The 22,934-nt window shown below is 41.9% G+C and overlaps 1 protein-coding gene across 1 annotated transcript in view; it reads right to left on the reverse strand.

Annotated features, from left to right (window-relative positions):
- The window catches only part of bltp3a (bridge-like lipid transfer protein family member 3A), a 57,943-nt gene that overhangs the window by 18,324 nt on the left and 16,685 nt on the right, over window positions 1-22,934 (reverse strand). The window contains exons 7-10 of the mRNA XM_061689952.1: window positions 22,026-22,196; window positions 21,594-21,774; window positions 21,428-21,514; window positions 6,671-6,841 (exon numbers count right to left, since the gene is read on the reverse strand). Of these exons, the coding sequence (XP_061545936.1) occupies window positions 6,671-6,841; window positions 21,428-21,514; window positions 21,594-21,774; window positions 22,026-22,196 (610 nt within the window). The remainder of the gene's footprint in view (window positions 1-6,670; window positions 6,842-21,427; window positions 21,515-21,593; window positions 21,775-22,025; window positions 22,197-22,934) is intronic.

Here is a 22,934-nt window from a genome sequence, read left to right on the forward strand (position 1 = left end):
TGGTGGCCGGTACTGCACCCATGGGGCGTGACTGGGAACAGCCTGATAAGACAATGGGGGTCCCTCTTCCCATGGACCCACCACCAGTTGGAGCAGTCAAGGGGGTTGGGCACATCGTGAGCTGAGCAGCAGTCGAAGGCAGGGACCTTGGTGGTCTGATCCATGGCTACAGAAGCTAGCTTGAGACGTTCTAGCCAGATATAAGGCTTGCCTCAACACACAGCTTGGGCTCCTGTACCATCTTCTTGACAGAGGTCGGACTCTCTTTCACTCTGGAGTTGCCCCTAGTGAGAGGCAACGAGCAGGTTTGGGCACACTTGTTGCAGCTCGGTGCCTGTATGTTGGGGTTCTCCCCGGTAGTCGAGAGGGTAGCCTTCTTCCGCCTTTGGGTGAGGGGGACAGGTTCTGACTGTTGTTTACAACTATCCACCAAACAGCAGCCCAGCGAACCCACCCTTTTTGTAGTCATTGGAGGGGTGCTGAAAAGTACTTCCACTGGAAAATTCAAAGTTCTGTTGGGGGACTTCATTGCTCATGTGGGCAATGACAGTGAGAACTTGAAGGGTGTAATTGGGAAAAATGGCCTCCTCGATCCAAACCCGAGTGGTATTTTGTTTTTAGACTTCTGTGCTGGTCACAGATCGTCCATAACGAACAACGTGTTCAAACATAGGGGTGTCCATACACATACGTACTTGGCACCAGGACACCATAGGCCACAATTCGATGATCAACTTTGTGGTTGCGTCATCGCACTTGCAGCTGCATGTCTTGGACACACAGTTGAGAGAGGGGTGCAGGTGTCAACCGATCCCCACCTGATGGTCTTTTGGCTCCAATGGTGAAGGAAGATGCTGTTCTGACCCAAATGTACTATGAGGGTCTGCTGGGAATGTCTGGCGGAGTCCCCTGTCAGAAAGCGCTTCAACTCCTACCTCCAGCAGAGCACACATCCCAGGATAGGCAGGGGACATTGAGTCTGAGTGGGCCACAATATGTGCCTCCATTGTTGATGCGGCCGACCAAAGCTGTGGCCGTAATGCGGTAGGTGCCTGTCGTGGCTGAAACCCATTGAACCCGTTGGTGGACACTGGTGGTGAGGGTCGTGACCATCAAGCTGAAGAAGGAGTCGTGATGAATTAGGAGCTGAGCTGAAAGGGTAAACTGGATTTACTGGTCGATATAAGTTCCCACCTGTACCTATGGTCACGAACCTTGGGTCATGACCGAAAGAACAAGATTACAGGTACAGGGGGCCGAAATTAGTTTCCTCTGCAGGGTGTCCGGGCTCTCCCTTTGACATAAGGTGAGAAGCTCGGTAATCCTTAAGGGGCTCAGAGTAGAGCCGTTGCTCCTCCGCATCTAGAAGAGCCAGATGAGAGGGGTTGGGCTTTTGGTTAAAATGTCCCCTGGAGAGCTGCCTGTTGGTGTTCCATCCCAGGACACGCTGGAGAGACTATACCTGTGAGGATATAACCAGAAATCATCAGTCTGGGAACACCTCAGGATGCCCCCAGAAGAGCTGTATGAAGTGGTTGCCCCCATGACCCGGCCTCGAATTAGCAGAAGAAAATTGATGAATGGATGGATGATGGTGTCAAGTTCGGGCCTTTCTGTATGAGGTTTCATAATATTTGTCATTGTGTTGGTTCTCTACAGGTACTGCAACTTCTTTATGACACCGACCAGGATACGAGCATTTTCTATGTAAGTAGTATGGAAAATGAATGAATGGTTTTCTACTGGACAACACTGTGACCTAGTGGTCAGAAAGTCTGCCTCATATTCGGCTTGTATGTGTTTTCTCCAGGTACTCTGGCTTCCTCCCCATTCTAAAAACTGGCATGTTATGCCTGCATCAGACTAAAAGACAAATTTGGTCTTTAACAATGGACTATGTCAGACTACTGCGATAAGATCTTGCTACTGGCAAAACTACAGGACATTTATTATGATATCACCGTATCCCATCTTTTACGATCACTGGGCTTTTATCTTGTCAGATCAAACACTGTAGCGGAGGCGGGACCAGAAAACACCGCAACCGGATATACCCATTACGATGGTGACACCAACAATTTATTGCAGCAAAATGTGGTAGAAAAAAAAGAACAAAAAGAGGAGGGGGGGTGGGACGTGTGGCGTCGTGGTGCTCAGAAGATGACGTTTTGGGCTGTCCATTCAAGGACAGCTTGAGGTACAGTATATTGCCACAAGTATTCGTTCACCTGACTTGACTCACTTACTGTAGGATTTTAAGTGATATTCCATTCTAAATCAATCCATCCATCCATCTTCTGTACCGCTTATCCTCACTAGGGTCGCAGGCGTGCTGGAGCCTATCCCAGCTATCTTCGGGCGAGAGGTGGGGTACACCCTGAACTGGTCCCCAGCCAATCGCAGGGCACATAGAAACAAACAACCATTCTCACACACTCACATTCACACCTAAGGGCAATTTAGAGTCTTCAATCAACCTACCATGCATGTTTTTGGGATATGGGAGGAAACTGGAGTACCCGGAGAAAACCCACGCAGGCACGGGTAGAACATGCAAACTCCACACAGGCGTGAACAGAATTTGGACCCCGGTCCTCAGAACTGTGAGGCAGATGTGCTAACCAGTCGGCCCGTGCCGCACATTCTAAATCCACCTGGTTTAATATGATGTCGGTCTACCCTTTGCAGCTACAGTATAACAGCTTCACCTCTTGTGGGAAGGCTTTCAACAAGGTTTGTGTGAGTTTATGAGAATTTTTGCCCATTCTTCCAGAAGCATATTTGTGAGGTGACACATTCATGTTGGACGAGAAGGCCTGGCTCACTGTCCACTCGAAAGCAACCCAAAGGTGATCTATCAGGTTGAGGGCAGGACTCTATGCATGCCAGTCAAGTTCATCCATACCAAATTCTCTCATCCATGTCTTTATGGACCTTTGTGCACTGGTGCACAGACACGTTGGATCAGGAAGGGTTAATCCCCAAACTGACTCTCCAAAATCTCTTGGTATGCTGAAGCATTCAGAGTTCCTTTCACTGGAGTTCAGGGGCTAATTTGGAAATGTCCAACTTTGTGGGATCAGTTTGGAGAGTTTGATGTGGATGAACTTGATTGGCCTGCACAATTCTGACCTCAACCCTATAGAACACTTTTGGATGGATTAGAGCAGAGCCTGAGAGCCAGGCCTTCTCGTCCAAAAATGGTAAAATGGAAAAAATTGGCATAAATTCCCATAAACACACTCTTAAACATTGTGGAAAACCTTCCCAGAAGAGTTTAGGCTGATATAAATGCAGAGGGAGGGACCAAAGTCATAATAAACCCTATGGATTAAGAATCAGACATGCAAACACCAAAGGCATGGAAAAAGGTGACAAATATATAAATATATATTGTAGGAGGGTTCTGGGGGGATCCCCCGGGCCCCCGCAGATAACGTTTTTTATTTTAACATAAATTAACCAATCTGGAAGACTCTCTCGAGTACAATAAGGCAAAATCAACAAACTTCATGCAGAAAAACATTTATTTACACCGCTCAAGTACATGTTGATGTACACATGTAAGATTAAAATTAAATTTGCCTCATTTCTTTGGTTTTTTGTTTTGGGCTCCAAATTGACCCAGACCCATCTCCACCTACACCTGATGCCTGCTTCAAGCTGTGCCACATGAATAGCATCCTCCTCTTTAAGCATTCATCTTCTTCCGATCCACTTATCCCACTAGGGTCACGGGCATGCTAGAGTCTATCCCACCTATCTTCAGACTTCTGCGTTTACCATCCACGAACTGGGAATTACAGTCTCTCAGGAACTGAAGTGGGCGACCAACATCAACTCCGTCCTCAAAAAGGCCCAGCAGAGGATGTACTTCCTGCGGCTTCTGAGAAAGCACGGCCTGCCACAGGAGCTGCTGAGGCAGTTCTACACAACGGTCATCGAATCAGTCCTATGTTCTTCCATCACAGTCTGGTTTGGTGCTGCTACAAAAAAGGACAAACGCCGACTGCAACGGACAATCAAAACTGCTGAAAGGATTTTCGGTACCCCCCTACCCACCCTTGAGGACTTGCACGCTGCCAGAACTAAGACAAGAGCGTGCAAAATCCTCTCTGACCCTCCGCATCCCAGTCACCAGCTCTTCCAGCTCCTTCCCTCAGGTAGGCGCTACCGATCAACGTAAACGAGAACTAGAAGACATTCCAACAGCTTCTTCCCTCTTGCGATCAACTTCTTAAACACCTAACCTACAATTCTATTGCAACATGCTGGCAATTTTTTTTTTACTTGAGTTCGTTGTCACATTTCTGTGGGGCCAATTATATATTACTCGTGCACTCACTGTAGTAGTCTCGCCACGCTGCACTATTTGCATATCTGTTGTTGACCAATACTGGCCACTCATGCCAGAGTAGCATCTGCTCTATTTGCACACGGACTGAGGAGTATCTGCAACATTTGCACAATCAACATTGTCCCAGATTATCGCGCTACTCATCACTTTAAACTGCATACACTCCTTGAAGTCTCGGTGCCCTTTGCACAATTGTCATTGCACCAGACTATCGCAATATTAGTCATTCCAACTGCTCTAAGTGCTAGAGGACTCTGCATCTTTTGCACAATTGTAAAAAAAAAAAAAAAAAATGTACCGGCATTACCAGGTAACTATTAACCCTTTATTGCTCAGTGACTGTTTTTTTTTGTCAATGTCTTTATGTCTCAAAGTGTTCTCTGTCAATTGAATGACTGTTGTCGTACTAGAGCGGCTCCAACTACCGGAGATAAATTCCTTGCGTGTTTTTTGGACATACTTGGCAAATAAAGATGATTCTGATTCTGATTCAGGCAAGAGGCGGGGTACACCCTGAACTGGTCGCCAGTCAATCGCAGGGTACATATAAACAAACAACCATTCGGTCTCTCATTCACACCTACGGGCAATTTAGAGTCTTCAATTAACCTACCTACTCTTATTCTGGAAAAGATTTGACTCAAATCATTGTCTGTTTCACTTAATTTTTCACTATTACCAACTTCAAAGGCTAAGCCCAAATGCATCCTCCAGGAAAATATTAAATACAATATTTAATAATAATAATAATATTTTTTTTATTGGCCATTTCTGAATTTGAAGTTAATTCATTCTGTATTGTGACATAATCTCTAACATCGCTCCATCACTTAATACATTTAACATTAACATCAGTAAACTAATTAGATAATTGTAGGCGTGTTTCCTAATTAATACAAGATCTACTAGCGGATCAGCTCTTGTCGCCAATGTTACGTGTGCTTCGTGGTTCCGCTGGGACCACAACCAATTTACTGCACGGTGTTTTCTCAAGTTATAAGTGAGCTGAAATATCCACGTTTGGGCAGACAGTGCCAGACAAATAATACATGAAAGCTGTTGTTGTTGTGCGTCTCAATGTAAACAAGAGTACCGCCCCATTGCATTCATGGTAACGATGACCTTCCCAAAATGGTGGACATTTAGGCATGACGATCAGCCGGGTTGGCTTATTTGGTGTTCATACCTATGCCCGGGAAGCCCAATAAAAGACGTGTGAGGTCATGTGACTTTCTTTTGTCGTTTGATTGGTGAACTAGACTTAAATGTCACTAGCACTTAAATTAGATTGGCGCAAACAGCACCCAATGCAGAAATTTAAGTCGTGTAGCAATAATTGATAAATAAAAGTAGCGAGCGACATTCTGATCATTGTAACGGCGTAAAAGTACCGTTACCAATAGCTGCCAGCGTTCAAGGAATACGAAACAGCCTGACTACGACTGATCGGATCTATACGATTCATGTAAATGGCCTATTTTGAGTTCAAAACGGTGACCTTTGCTGAAAGGTGACTGATTTGCATGTATGAAGAATGGGATGTCACCTAAATTCATATCTGAGTCAAGGCAGGTGAGCAAATACTTTTGGCACTATAGTGTATAGTCACATCATTTTAATACAGCTCACAAGCAGGTAGCATAACTTTATGTAGCCAGTTAATATTAGCACTAACGTTTGCACGTTAACATGGTGTTCTGTCGAGTCGTGCTCTAAAGCTTCAGTAAACATTGGTTTGTTCATGTGAATAAATATTGACAACTACAAGCAAGGGAGGCACTGCGCCAGTCGCAAGACGCAACCCTATTGGTCGACGTCGAGGTGCGCTGTTGGAGAGCTCTCGTTCATATGTCACACTACATGAAAGATTTACCCTAAAATTCAACATGCTAGACTTTTTATTTTGGCGTCATAGGGCTATCGTAGAGCCAAATCGTTGGTCGTGGATTCTGTCACGCTACAAGAAGTTTTTTCCTTGCCGACAAACTGTGTCGAGCACGATCTGCGAAATCGGCCACGATAGCATATAAGGCTAATAACAAGGCTGAAATACTGTAGTCTGATCTAGGAATAAGGTTCACGTAAGATTAAACTCGAAATGTGTTAGTCTATATGTTCCCGGCAACCGAATGGCGACCAGTCCAGGATGTAGGCCTACTAACTGACACCACGTATCGCCCAAAGTCAGCTGGATAATGCTCCAACTCATAAGGTCAAGTGGTATAAAAAATAGGGGGATGGAAAGTTTCAACTATCCAAGAATCAAGTTTTGCACTGTTTTGTGAAATTCTGAAATGATTTCTGCATCCATACCTCGAGGTGTCCTTGCAGGTGAATCATTGCGTGGCTCGGGCCTCTCAGTATGTGGACTAGGAAACCCAGAGGACTCGGCCCTCCTCTGGTACTCGTGCAGCAGTTTCCCTGCCCACTGCGCCTGAGCTTCCATAGCTCCGCTGTAGCGTTCCCAGTGTCGACATCCATCAGCTGTGGAGGAGCAGTATTAAATGGCAGTTAAAAGTTGCCACCAAATTTAGGCCCAGAGAGCAATGGGCCCTAATGTGACTCAAGTGGCAACTCTTCGCCACACACCAAGCGATTGAGCCACGCACACCTACCAGCAAGGTGCAACAGAAAATCTGCCACTCTGTATCAGGTTTTGTGGCTCCGCTGACAATAGAGTGCAATGGGTCATATGACCTAAAATTCTTTTTGCGGTAAAAATAAAATCCGTTCATGGCAAGACTTTTAGAACTGTTCGTTTTGATTTTAAGCCAAACAGTACAAAATGTTGGTTTGAACAATAAGCAGTTGATCTACCAAGACTAAAGTTTAAGCAATCATTCTATATGCAATCATTCTATATGCTTGATCTATGAAGAGTACAACGTTGGGAGTATTTTGTTAATATATTATTTTTACACCATTTTTATGGGTAAATTGTAGACAGAAATTCAAAATCGATGGGCGTGGTCTTCTCCAGTTTCCCCCCGTCTCTTAGACACACCTCCTGGGTATTTAACCTTTTACTCCAACCTCTTGCTTCTCTGCTCTTCTTCTTCTTGAAGCTGTACATCAAGCAAGAATGGGAAAGAATTCCACCTACAAAGCTTCAACAATTAGTGTCCTTAGTTCCCAAAACGTTTATGGAATGTTGTTAAAAGAAAAGGCCAGCACGGTGGACGACTGGTTAGCACATCTGCCTCACAGTTCTGGAGACTGGGGTTCAAATCCCGGCACATCCTGTGTGTAGTTTGCATGTTCTCCCCATGCATTGGTGGGTTTTCTCAGGGCACTCCTGTTTCCTCTCATATCCCAAAAACATGTGTGGTAGTTTGATTGAAGACTTGAATGTTGTTAAAAGAAACTGTGATGTAACACAGTGGTAAACATGACCCTGTTCCAGCTTTTTTGGAATGTGTTGCAGCCATAAAATTCTAAGTTGATGATTATTTGCGAAAAATAATAAAGTGTATCAGTTTGAACATTAAATATCTTGTCTTTGTAGTGTTTTCAATTAAATATAGGTTGAACATGATTTGCAAATCATTGTATTCTGCTTTTATTTAGGTTTAATACAATGTCCCAACTTCATTGGAATTGGGGTTGTAGCATGCAATAGGGATGCTCTGTTTGACTGTATCTGCTGTTCCTGCTGTGTGCGCCTTGGCCTCTTAGGCGCAGTGTGGTGCTATGCATGCACGGAGCTACTTATTTATATTATAATAAAAAAACAAATAATAATAAAAAAAAAAAGAGAGTAGAAGAAGAAAGTCGTGATATTACGTTAATGAACTCATTTTTCACTGATTTGGAAGAATATATGCCGTGAGTATTGTTATATTACCTATCTGTATGTGTTACTATAGCTTTTGTGTGTGAATATTTTGTATTTGAAGGTAAATCCCTCTTTGATGAAATGCTAATATAAGCTAGTCTGTCAATAGTAAATTTCCGTTGACTGTTAGCATTAACACTGACATCATTACGATCTGGACTTTTTGTTACTAAATGAAACGTGGTTAACAGAAAGTAGCTGTAATACCATTTTAAATGAGGCAACAAAAGCAAATTTTAATTTTATGAACAAGTGTCGAATAGGGAAAAAAGGTGGTGGTATTGCTGTTATTTTTACGTCATTATTTCAGTGTAAAGAAATTATACTGGGTGATTTTAGCTCTTTTGAATATCTCTGTTTTTTAGTTAAAGGTGACCCAAAGGTTATTGTTTTAATTTATAGGCCTCCAAGATACAATAGAAAATTTATAGAGGACTTTTCAGAACTGTTGTCAGTTATTTGTACTGACTACAACTATTTTGTCATAACGGGAGACATTAACATTCATGTTGACAATAACATGGAAAAAAAATCTAAAGAACTTTCTGCTATACTAGCCACATTTGACCTCTCTCAACATATTAAGAGTCCAACCCACACTCAAGTTCACATTTTAGACCTGGTCATCTCTAAGGATGTTGAAATTCTATTAATTGACATATGGCTATAGGATGTGGCTATTTGTGTGTCTTCTTTGAATTACAGATTATTCCAAAAGTTCAGACAACCTCTATGTCTATTAATAAAAGGTACATAAATGAGAGCACCGCCACTAAGTTCATGGAGACCGTTGCTGTGCCAGAAACTGTGAATGCTGAGACAGTTGATGAACTTTTGGATAATTTCATCTGTAAAATCTCAAATGTCATGAATGCTGTCGCTCCTATTAAAACTAAGACAATCTTGAGGCGACCGAGAACACCATGGATGAGCACAATGATGGTAAAGACCTCTAAATCAAAGTGTAGGAAAATCAAAATCTTTTGATTTTGATGAAAATCAAAATTTTGACTATCATAACTATGCAGATGACACACAGTTACCGTATTTTCACGACCATAGGGCGCACCGCATTAAAAGGTGCAGTCTCAGTTACGGGGTATATTTCTGTATTTAACACATACATAAGGCGCACCGTATTATTGGGCGCAGGCATGGTAAAACATACGCTAGCTTAAAACATATGTTAGCATGCATGCACGCGAAAACAATGTTTTTTAAAAAAATTGAGTTCGGTTGTACTTTATTGAAGTATTTAACAATGTACTCACATTATTTTCTGACCAATCCTGACCCACAAATCCATCAAAGTCCTCATCTTCTGTATCCGAAATGAACAGCTGGGCATGTTCTCCAACAAACACGCCGGGTTCCCTCTCGTCATTGTCAGAGTGAGTCTCATTGCCGGGGGGCTGTTCAGCAATGATGCCGGCTTTCGCGAAACCTTGGACAACATTCAAAGCAGATACCTTTGCCCAAGCATCCATTCACATATGGCGGCGTAACTCGCTTGGCGTTGCCTCCCAGTCTGAGTTGCACTTGGTTTTTCACAGCGTGAGATGGGCGCACATGGAGTCACAGATCAACAGGGACGGTGACGCGTGGAAAAAAAAACATCTGGTCTCTTTACGTACACCTCACTCAGCCACTCTCTCATTTTCTCCTCGTCGATCCAGCCCTTTTGATTGGCCTTAACGATGACTTCAGCTGGAAACATTTCTTGAGGCAGCGTCTTCCTCTTAAAAATCACCATAGGTGGCAGTTTCTGACCATTACCATGGCAATCAAGCACACCAGTAAAAGCAGACTTCTCGTGCCCCGTTGTGCGTATCGCTACCGTGCTGGTACCCTTCTTTTCTACAGTGTGGTTCAGTGTGGATGTCGAAAGTGAGCGGCACCTCGTCCATGTTGATGATGTGGTTGGGCTGGATGTATTTGTACTGCAATATTTTTACTGCAGAAGGAGCAGAAGATTGCCAGCTTTTCCTTGTAATCCTGAGGTTGCTGCGCCACGGTAGTCCTTGCCCAGATGGATAGATGGCGCCGTTTCATAAAACGAAAGCACCAAGACGAACCTCCTTGAAAATGTGAAAAAAAAAAATTCTTCTGCAAGCGTTATTGCCCTCAGTTGAATAGTGACTGTAGAGACGCTTCTCCCGGCTGATCTTTGCTCATTCATCCATTGCTCAAGTTGGTCTTCCAACTCGGGCCACCTCGCCTTGTTTCCACGGAAACTCAGCTTCGTCTTCTTGACTTGGCGAAGCTCGTTTTCCTGCTTCCTCCACTTGCGAACCATGGATTCGTTGATCTTGAATTCTCTCGCGGCTGCTCGTTTGCCATGTTCCTCTGCGTAACTGACGACTTGCAGTTTAAACTGTGCTTCGTAAGCGTCTCTCTTCGTAGGTGCAGTCATTTACTGGGGGGTTCTTAGCCAAACTGATGTTTTGCACAATGCACAGCCAGGCGCTATATACCTACTGGGGGCGTGCCTTTAGCGTCCTCCTTCACGCGCACCCTTCCCCATGCTGTACGAAGTCACGTCCGCCTTTCCTCTATATAAGCAACGTGTCGGCAGGAAATGCTCCCAGTCAGTCAAGCGGAGGACTCATCACACAACAACATTTATAGATTTTGGAACTCGGTGCACACATAAGGCGCGCCGCACTATTAGGCGCAACGTCCATTGAGGAAAAAAATTAAGACTTTTGGTCGCCTTATGGTCGTGAAAATACGGTATATCTATCAGTGTCTCCAGATGACTACAGTTCAATTGAGGTGTCGTGTCACTGTCTAAAACAGATAAATATCTGGTGAGTCTAAATTTTCTTCAATTAAACCAAAGCAAAACTGAGATAATTGTTATTGGCAATAAAGAGGATAGCTGTTAGGAAATACCTGGAGTCACTCTCTTGAAAAACCAAACACCAAGTCCAAAACCCTGGTGTTCTGATAGATTCCGACCTGGCTTTCAACAGTCATATCAAATCAATTACTAAAACTGCCTCCTACCATCTGAAGAACATATCCAGAGTGAAGGCTTACATGTGTCAAGCAGACCAGAAGAAGCTCATCCATGCTTTTATCTCAAGTAGACTTGATTATTGTAATGGTCTTCTGACTGGATTCCCTAAAAAGAGCATTAAACAGCTGCAGCTCATTCAGAATACTGCAGCTCGGGTTGTGACCAGAACAAAGAGGTCAGAGCATATTACTCAAATTATAAAGTCTTTACACTGGCTTCCAGTCAGCTTTAGAATAGATTTTAAGGTTCTGCTGCTGGTCTATAAATCAGTAAACGGTTTAGGTCCTGAAAACATGAATGAAATTCTAATGGCATATAAACCCAGTAGGGCTCTGAGATCGACAGACTCGGGTCAAATAGTGGAGCACAGAGTCCAAAGCAAACACGGTGAAGCAGCATTTAGCTATTATGCTGCACACAAATGGGATAAGTTGCCAACAGAAGTGACGTCAGCCCCAAGTGTTCATGTTTTTAAGTCCAGCTTCCCCCCCCCCCCCCCCCATGCTTTCTAGAGCATTTCCACTTTTAAATATTTCTTGCACTGTATGCTGTTTTAGTTGTATTTTTAGGATTTTTTTTTCTCTTTGTTTTAAATGTTTATAAGCAGTTTTTTTTCTTTGTTTTTAAATGCTTTTCATCATGTTAAGCACATTAAGTTACCTTGTGTATGAAATGCGGAATATAAATACATTTGCTTTGCATTAATCTGGCAATTTCCATAATGATGCGTGTCTTGTATTTCAATATAAAATGAGGGTAATTATTTTTGTTGGGTGCTAAGTTTTACTGTATACAAACATCTTAAAGCACACTCAGGGAGGGCAGATTAACATTCTACTGGCTGCAAAGTCCAAGCTTCTGCATGAGGCTAGCATCATTAGCTTTGGTTACAGTCTTGAGGCTAACCCGAATTCAGCCGCATTTATCAAGTCTGGCGTTGCTGATCGCAGTTTCTCCTTGCATCATCACAACATCCTTTCTTGGAAGTGATGTTTTGATGATAAAATAATTGTAGACCGACACCAAAATTTTCATGTTAGTTTAGTTAGTCTGGTCTAAGCTCATAAATGCACAGCCGTGAACCAAATGTATTATTATGTCATATGCCAAAATGCGAGCAGATCAAGTGAAGTTGCACAACATAAAGGCTCTTTATAGTATTTATTTTTAATGCCTTGTTTTTTTTATACATACAAAAAATGCTAAGTTTAAACTGAAATTTGTTTTATTTATTTTTGTTTGTGTTTGAAATTGCATTACTACTGAAAATGTTTCTCGACAAGAAAATACGGTTTGCTGCTATGCCCAATATGAATTTAAGACATAAATTGGTGGTTATCTAAAAAAGGAAACTAATTGGTAGTTCATTGTTGAATGAAATGGCTTATTTTCGCATGTATTTTTAATTGCTCTTTAACCAAGCAAAAATATAGTTAATCCAAATACTCGATTATTCGATACAATTAATAGTAGGCTACTCGAATACTAAAATACTTCGTAGCTGCAGCCCCAATACTAAGTACACTGTATTTGTACGGCTTGGCGGCCACCGCCCAGCTGGGTCTCGCTTATGCTTAAAACCCGGAAACAGAGACTTTTTAATCTGATGTGCTGTTACGTCTGCGTTGTTGCAAAGCCATTCACCAACAATGAAAATTTTAAATCGCAGCAAAACCGATGGCTGTTGGTTGGCCACAGATGAACACACCACCACGTTCCAAATTATTATGCAAAGGATATTTTTCTTAGATTTACCCAACTAGTCAATGCAAATGACAGTCAGCATAATTTTTAAGTCATCAAATGTTTGAGTATAATTCAAATGTTGAACAAACGGTCAATGACAGTATTTTTTTTTTAATTATAAGATTTAAATGTACTGTTCCAATTCATTTTCAAAATATTGTATAGGTTATAAAGAAATGAAGTCATTTGTTGAATTTGCAGAATTAGGAAGTCACATTTACTGAAATCAAAAGCTATTTCAATCAAAAACATTTTAAATTTAAACATTAGACCCCTTATTTAACTTCACAATTCTTACAACAGCCTCCCAGAGCTGCTGTTTGGATGTGAACTGACTCCCACCCTCACAGATCTTATGCTTCTGCCTCCCAACCTCATATAGACATCTTCATAGGGGGCAGCACGGTGGGCGACTGGTTAGAGCGTCAGCCTCACAGTTCTGAGGAGTTGGACAGTGTGAGGGGCAGCGGTAGCGAAGGATGCCTCCTGAAAGTCCACAATCATCTCTACAGTCTTGAGCATGTACAGCCCCTTGTTGCTTTTGCACCTTGACAGTTGAGACTCTTGCAACAGCCGTAGAAATGTTGGAGGAGCCTACGATGGTGCCCTACGACTGGACAGGTCGCAGCGAAGGAGCCGAGCTAAGCGTGGAGCGTCAACAAAAGTGGCCCGCAGGAGAAAACCCACGCAAGGCACGGGGAGAACATGCAAACTCCACACAGGCGGGGCCGGGGATTGAACCCCGGTCCTCAGAACTGTGAGGCTGACGCTCTAACCAGTCGTCCACCGTGCCGCGCTACAAATCAACCATATATGTGAAATAAGCACAAATATTAAATAACATACATCAACAAACTACAAGTAACAAACACATTAATAAGAAAGATAGAGGCCTTTATTACTGTAATAATTCAAATATGCATATCGTGATAAATTATGGGAACAGACTGGCTTTTCCGTCATCATGCGAGCGGCTACTTGCCAAACAGAGCATCCCTATTGCATGCTACAACTCCAATTCCAGTTGTGTTAAACATAAATAAAAACAGAATACAATGATTTGCAAATCATGTTCAACCTATATTTAATTATATTTAAACTACAAAGGCAATATATTTAATGCTCAAACTGATAAACTTTATTGTTTTTAGCAAATAATCATAAACTTAGAATTGTATGGCTGCAACATGATTACCACTGTGTTACATCACCTTTTCTTTTAACCCATCCATCCATCCATCCATTTTCTTTACCACTTATCCTCACTAGGGTCGTGGGCTGCTGGAGCTTATTCTAGCCATCTTCGGGCGGGAGGCGGGGTACACCCTGAACCAGTCGCCAGCAAATCGCAGGGGACATAGAAACAAAAAAACATTCGCACTCACATTCACACCTACGGGCAATTTAGAGTATTCAATCAACCTACCACGCATGTTTCTGGGATGTGGGAGGAAACCGGAGTGCTCGGAGAAAACCCACCCAGTCACGGGAAGAACATGCAAACTCCACATAGGCGGGGCCAGGATTTGAACACCGGTCCCCAGAACTGTGAGGCAGATGTGCTAACCAGTCGTCCACTGTGCCAGCCTTTTCTTTTAACAACATTCAATAAACGTTTGGGAACTAAGGACACTAATTGAAGCTTTGTAGGTGGAATTCTTTCCCATTATTGCTTGATGTACAGCTTCAGCTGTTCAACAGTCCTGGATCTCCATTGTAGTATTTTACGCTTCATAATGCGCCACACATTTTCAATAGGAGACAGGTCTGGAATGCAGGCAGGCCAGTCTAGTACCGCACTCTTTTACTACAAAGCCACGCTGTTGTAACATGTGCAGAATGTGGTTTGGCATGGTCTTGCTAAAATAAGCAGGGGCGTCCATGAAAAAGAAGTTGCTTGGATGGCAGCATATGTTTCTCCAAAATCTGTATGTACTTTTCAGCATTAATGGTGCCTTCACAGATGTGTAAGTTACCCATGCAATTGGCTCTAACAGAGCCCCATACCATCACAGATGCTGGCTTTTGAACTTTGCGTTCATAACAGGCCAGATGGTTCTTTTCGTCTTTGGCCCGGAGGACACGATGTCCACAATTTCCAAATACAATTCGAAATGTGGACTCGTCGGACCACAGAAAAGTTTTCCATTTTGCATCAGTCCATCTGAGATGAGCTCGGGGCCAGAGAAGCCAGCAGCGCTTCTGGGTTTTGTTGATAAATGGCTTGTGGTTTGCATAGTAGAGTTTCAAGTTGCACTTACGGATGTAGCGGTGAACTGTTTTTACTGACATTGGTTTTCTGAAGTGTTTGATGATGATATGGACCGTAGCTGTTGAAATCCCTAAATTCCTTGCAATTGTACGTTGAGGATCATTGTCCTTAGACTGTTCGACTATTTTCTGACGCACTTATTCACAAAGGGGTGAACCTCGCTCCATCTTTGCTTGTGAATGAGCAATTCAGTGAATCTCCTTTTATACACAATCATGGAACCCACCTGTGCCCAATTAGCCTGTTCACGTGTGGGATGTTCCAAAAAGGTGTTTAATGAGCATTCCTCAACTTTCTCAGTCTTTTTTGCCACCTGTCCCATCTTTTTTGGAACGTGTTGAATCCATAAAATTTAATTTATAAAAGTTAATGATTATTTGCTAAAAACAAGGTTTATCAGTTTAAACCTTGAATATCTTGTCTTTGTAGTGTATTCAATTAAATATAGGTTGAACATCATTTGCAAATCATTGTATTCTGTTTTTATTTATGTTTAACACAATGTCCCAAATTCACTGGAATTTGGGTTGTATTTAGTGCTGCCCCAGCTGCCTATGAGCTAAAGTTAACACAGCTAAATACGATGCCGAGCTGCAGAGGAAAACGTGTCCCTTGCTTCCATTGTCAATACAGCATAAGTTGCTCATCAACACCTCCATGACAGCAAATAAACTACACTTTTACTTTTTTTTTTGATACTTTTTTTTTTAGTATCAAAAAAATGAAGGAAAGGGCATAAGACGAGTCAGAGCACCATGCTAATCGCTAAGCTATCGCATGAAATCACAAAATACTAAAATAAGTGATTGTGTGGTAGAGTAAACTTGTCACATTGGTCTGGCTGGAACTGCATTATAGCGGAGATTAGCCAACCTTGAGCAAAATAACGAATTAGTAAGTGTTCATAGAGGAAAATACTGTAACATACGATAACGCTCGCCAATTACAAATATGAATATAGAGTAAGTATGTTGTGAAATTGAATAGTATGCAGAATTGCTTTTATGCTATTTCATATACTGAAATAACTGTCCCACAGTAATGTTCTTGAAATAATTTAAAAAATATGGAAATTCAAACACATTGTTCTGAACGTGAATTTCTATAGGTTGGCACCTCTGCAGTCATAGCCATAAATGAAATTTTACTAATAATTGGCATCATTTTGTAATTAACAATTGGCGAGAAGTATTTATTTATTTATTTATTTTGATATTTTAATTAATGTAAAGCACTTTGTTTGAAGAGCACTTTGGATGAAAAGGGCTTACAAATAAAGTTTGATTGATTGATTGATAATATCTTTCGGTGTTTCCGCTTTCGATCAACAATTTTCATTTCGGTGCATCAGTAGTTTTTATGGGTTTTGTTTGTGTTGTTTTTGTGACATGGCCTCTGGAAAACTAATTTCGACTCCCTGTATGTTGCACAAGGACTGGAAAAAAATGCTACGATACCATACCATCTGAGATTCCTGAATAATGTAATTTCTAGTACCGTATTTTCACTACCATAAGGCGCACCGTATTAAAAGGCATAGTCTCAGTTACAGGGTCCATTTCTGTATTTAACACATACATACATTATTGGGCGCAGGCATGGTAAAACATATGCTATCTTAAAACATGCGGTAGCATGCATGCACGCTAAAACATTGTTTTTAAAAAGGCAGCGGGAGCAAAACTGAGTTCAGTTGTACTTTATTGAAGTATTTAAAAATGTACTCACATTATTTTTTTTTTATCAATCCTCATCTACAAATCCATCAAAGTCCTCATGTTCTGTATCCAAAATGAACAGCTGGACAAGTTCTCCATCAAACACGCCAGGTTCCCTCTCGTCATTGTCAGAGTCAGTCTCGTTGCCGTGCGGCTCCTCAGAAATTATTACGGCTTCTACGAAAGCTCGAACCAGAATGATGCCAAGCTCCGAGTTATTGCACTCAGTTGAATGGTGACTGTAGAGACGCTTCTCCCGGCTGTTCTTTGCTCATTAATCCATTGCTCGAGTTGGCCTTCCAACTCGGGCCACCTCGCCTTGTTTCCGCGGAAACTCAGCTTCGTCTTCTTGACTTGGCGAAGCTCGTTTTCCTGCTTCCTCCACTTGCGAACCATGAATTTGTTGATTTTGAATTCGCTCGTGGCTGCTCGATTCCCATGTTCCTCCGCTTAACTGATATCTTGCAGTTTAAACTGTGCTTCGTAAGAGTGTCTCTTCGTAGGTGCCATTTTCAGGGTCCTTAGCCAAACCGATGTTGTTTTGCACAATGCACACCCCAGCACTATATACCTACTGGGGGGATGCCTCTAGCATCCTCTGTCACGCACACCCTTCCCTTTACGTTCGCATGGTGTCCTCAGTCACGTCCGCCTTTCCTCTATATAAGCAGCGTGTCGGCAGGAAATGCTCCCAGTCAATCAAGCGGAGCGCTCATCGAAGTAAAAAAAACATCATTTACACATTTTGGAACTCGGTGCACAGGCTTTAAGACTTTTAAGTGCGCCTTATGGTCGTGAAAATACGGTACACACATTTATGCAACTTAATGGAAAATTAATCTGAAGAGGATATCAATTCAAATATAGCAGTTTATATCTCACTCTGCATTTTAGAACTATGCGAATGCGTCCCTGGTTAGTGATCAGGCGTAACAGGGTGCTTCCCAAATCCTGGTCATCACTCTCGATGGCGTCTGCCTCGATGCGCAAACTCTGCCAGTAAATTTCATTGAACATCATCACCTGAAGAGGATGCATAAGCAACACACTCAGCAGTCAAACATGACAGTCATCAGCGAGAAGAGGAGGTGGAACTGATCGAATAGACTTGATTTAATAATTAACTGAAGGTACACTGGGCACACAGGGTAGTATTGTAGCGTCGGAGAAATGCATACCGAGCAGCACTGTACATAGTTGTGAAGAGTTGTTGTCGAGGTGTTCTGGAATGAAGTGCAGTCCCAAGTTGACTGCGTCATCCGCAGACCTGTTTGCTCGGTCGGCAAGCTGCAGGGGGTCCAGGAAGGGACCCGTGACACTCTTGAGATTGCAGGTTTCTTGTGGACAGGGATGATGGTGGAGCGTTTGAAACAAGATGGACTTCACACAGTTCCAGAGAGCTACTGAAGATCTGTGTGAAGTGCTGGAGCGAGCCTGATCCGCACAGACTTTGAGGCAGGATTTCTCTTTGCAATATTAATTTCCTTAGTCAGCTGGTTTCTAGCGCAATTGTACAGGGCTCTCGCCCCACTTCTATGTGTCCTCTTTAGCCTGGCGTAGTTGCTTAAGTTTGGCAGTGAACCACGGCTTGTTGTTATTGAAGGTGCAAAATGACTTTGTTGGTACACACATCTCTTCACAGAAACTGATATAGTATGTCACAGTGTCCGTGCATTCATCCAGGCTGCCAGCTGAATTTTCAAAGATACTTCAGTCTATACAGCTTTGAAATTCTATCTTTGCTTCATTGGTCCACTTTTTCACCGTTTTCACCGTAGGCTTCGCAAATTTAAGTTTTTGCCTGTATGTTGGTATGAAGTGAATTAAGCAGTGATCAGACGAGCCCAGAGCTACACGATGTATAGCACGGTATGTGTTATTTACCGTAGTATAGCAGTGGTCTAAAATGTTATTTTCTCTGGTAGGACAGTCAATGTGCTGCTTGTATTTAGGGAGTTCGTGGTTGAGTTTAGCTTCGTTAAAGTCCCCGAGAATAATGAGGGGTGAGTCTGGGAGTTATTTTTTTTAATTTTGTTTACTTGTTCAGCAAGCGTTAGCACTGCGGCATTTGTGTCAGCTTGAGGAGGAATGTAAACACTGGTGCGAAGATGCGAATTCACGCGGCGAGTAGAATCTCTTACACTTCAAAAACAACAACTCCAAATCTGGGCTGCAGTGTGCGCTGAGCTCCGTGATGTCGGTACACCATTTTTCGTTGATATAGAAGCAAATCCCTCCACCTTTTGTTTTCCCCGATAACTCAGTGACGCGGTCTGCCCGGTGTAGGTGGAAGCCCGGAACCATTACAGCACCATCAGGGATGCGTACACAAAGCAATGTCTCCGTAAAGCACAGGGCACAGGCTCAGGCACAGTCTTTACTGGTCTTTGTCAGAAGATGAAGCTCGTCCATTTTGTTGGGTAAGGAGCGTAGATTTGCGAGGTGCATTGACAGGAGCGACAATCTATATCCTATCTTGCGGAGCTTCACTTGGATGCTGGCACGCTTCCCCCTTTGTGGTCTTCACCTCCATGCGGCGTCGACCCCAGCCGCTCCACCGGTGAGTAACTCAGAGAAAAAACTGAGTGGATTTGCGAAAATTGTTGAAAGAAAGTCCGGTGTAGACTCCCTAAAGTCTTCCCTTGTGTAAGTGAGTCACGTAATGTCTCCAAAGACGAACGAAAAACACAAAAACATAGACGATACTAAAGAGCACGTAACCGAGGCGACCACACGGGTAGGCGCCATCTGGCTTTCTTTACTTTGGATGTCCCAAAAAGACTGACGTCAGCAAGGAGGTGACTGAGTCATGTTTTGGGCCGGAATCAGGGGGACAGAGGTGGTGAGCCACTTTAGGGTCCCTGAAGGTGTTAAAACGACCTTTAAAAAGGTATGTGGGGTTTTACTGACCATGTTCTTCCATGGTACAAAAAGAAGAACCGTGCTTTCCCTAACAAAATCATCTTTATACATTGGTGACAATGCACCATCTCATGTTGGCAAGGAATACCTCTGTATCATTGACTGCTATGGGCAGAAAAGGAGAGAAACTTGTGTGTTTAATACCCCCACCTTTTTTTTTTTTTTCCCTTGACCTCAACCCTATTGAGAACCTTTGGAGCATCCTCAAGCAAAAGATATGTGAAAGTGGGAGACGGTTAACATTCAAAGAGCAGCTGGAAGGCTATTCTGATATCCTCCAAAGAAATTCAAGCCGAAATTTTCAAAAAACTCAAGTCCAAAGAATGCAAGAATTATGAAGATGGTATCAAATAAGGGGGTTATGATTTAAACTGTAAATTGACCAGTATAATGTTTTTGTTTGAAATTGCTTATGATTTCAGTGACTATGACCTCCTAATGGTGAGAATTCATGCCTATTTTCAGTTTTTTTAAACTTAAATAAGTAAAATGTCTTGAAAAACCTTTGCTGATAGCATGATTAGTTTTTTGTATTTAATCATCCCTAATATTGTGACTTTATATATATATAACTCAGACTTTATATATTATATAGACATATTTTTCTTCCACACCCCTTAACCTATCTACATCAACACATACCCACAGTCACATCCACAAATGTTTGTCTATTTGTCTGTCTTGTTACTTCTCAATATTTAGTTTTTTTTTGGGGAACTCAGAACAAAAGATCTCCATAATTTGAAATGCAGATGCTGATTGCGTATTAACGTTCACCACGTCAACAAAATATAAAAACTAAGCTGTTTTTGACAACCTGATATTAAAGAGCAGGCATCTTCCTGATTACTAGACCGCTGAATAATCTTATTTGTGATTGGTTGACGCTCGCTATTTCTGATGGTATAATCCCATCAGCTACGACATTGTAGCACACTGCCGAGAAATGTATAATTTCCTCCCCCCCTTTCTTCCTTAATACTCTTAAATGTGCAACTTTTACAGTAAAAAAGGAACTTATTCTTAAGCAAATCAGCTAAATGACAACTACAGCAAATACATTTAAATGTAAATGATTAAGAATGAGAAACTTCCTTTTCTTGTTCAGAATACAGTGAACCCCCGCTGTTCAAAGAGTATAGGGGACCGGGCCCAACCGCATCTAGCGAAAATCAACAAATAATTGACTCTCATTATAACTCTGAATTTATTTCCCAATTTTTTTGTGTTGTTTTTTTTTGGAAAAAAAAATAAATAATAAACAAATAAGCAGGGCAGAAAATAACACCGTGAATAAGCGGGGCACTCTGCAAATAACGGTGGATATGTTTATATAAAAAAATAAATAAATAAATAAATACAATTAAATAAAATTAAGAAATCTGCGAATAGATGAATACACGAATGCCGAACCGCGAACATGTGGCGTACACCATCACTGGCTATTGATATACTATTTACTGTGATTCTCATAGAACAGCGAGTCACAATTGAGTATGTGGCAGCACACCCTTTAACTTAGGGCAGTAAAATGAGGAGGGCTCTTCCCACTCACCAGGTCTGTGAACAGGATAGTAGTCAAAGCCCAACTTCCTGAACGTCAACTGCATTGCGCCTTGCACACCCGATGGTTCTTCTACATCTGTCAATATATTGTAGTTGGTGTGAGTGACAGTGCTTTCAAAGATCATTGTACTTTAACGTAAGTCTGTCCCATTTACCTTCAGGCACTGAGGAACTGTCATTGCATACATGTAGGTCTAAGCGGGAAATGAAAGTGTGGTAAGAAGATTCCTTCACGTCAAAGTGATCAAAATATTGACTCATGTTGGTTGCTGAGCCAGTCGGAGGAGATGTTGACTCTGTCCAAAGGTTGCGAAGCCCAGGTGATGGAGGAGCAGTCTACAATACACCAATACACAAGGGGGGAGTGGCCAGTAAAAATCTAGTAATAAAAAAATAGTCAAGGGATCACATTTGAAGTTATTGGTCACCTTGTTGAATTTTTTTTCAACACAATTTTAAAAATGTGTGTCAGAAAAGCACAGGGAATTGTAATTTGCAAGACTTCAAATATGGTTTTCAGATTAAATAAGATCAAGTCTCTGAGTATTTTCATTGAGTTTCATTGACTACATCACAATAGGTAGGACCTGCAGGGACTCTGCAGTTATGCTCTTCCTCTGCTGAGCCGATTTCTCCATGGCCTCACTGAGGGACTTGGCATAGCGGATGATGGCTTTGAGCTGAGAGTCGGTGAGCACCCACAACAAGTCATCCAGAATAAAAAGCAGCTTGGAGGCCAACACGTTGCAGTCTTTTATCTGGATGGAACAATGGAGCATTTGTGACCCAAATGCACAGATTGAAGACAAAACACTTTTCATGCACTTTCCTTCTAAACTACAATGCTCTGATGGCTTCTACCTCACATACACATTACATTGCTTTAAATGAAAGTAATATAATTCTCAGGGATCCCAGCATGGAATAAAATAGAAGAATGGAAAAAATATATATAAATAAGGGCTGTAAACAATTCATTCATTATATCGATTTATATTCCTACGAGCCCACTAGATGGATCTATGCTTGGCAAGTTAGACTTCCGGATGAAAATATATTGATTTAAATAGTTTTAAAAGTATTCAATCCATTGTATCGATACTAGGAAATAAAACACTTAATTTATGCATGACAGACTTTATATGGGGGTGCATGTGTTGTATTTCCAAGAAACAATCTTGTATAACCCAAGTGACCTTTAAATGCTGTTTTTAAATGGTGATTTCATCTATTAAGGAAAGAAAACTATTGAAAGTGACTGTACCTGGCCCTGAGTGAAAAAGTAATTATCCCTGTTGTTAAATCATTAATTAATTGTGGTAAATCACAATTTTTGGTTAATTTTCACTGATCACACCCAAGCCTGTTAACTCCAGATCTGTTCAATCAAGAAATCACTAAAACAGAATCTGTCCCAACAAAAATCAAGTCAGGCAAAGGTTCTAAAAAAGCTGCAACAAAATGACACGATCCAAAGAAATTCCAGAACAGTCGAG

The sequence above is a fragment of the Phycodurus eques genome, chromosome 1 (genome assembly GCF_024500275.1).
Source record: "Phycodurus eques isolate BA_2022a chromosome 1, UOR_Pequ_1.1, whole genome shotgun sequence".
Classification (NCBI taxonomy): domain Eukaryota; kingdom Metazoa; phylum Chordata; class Actinopteri; order Syngnathiformes; family Syngnathidae; genus Phycodurus; species Phycodurus eques.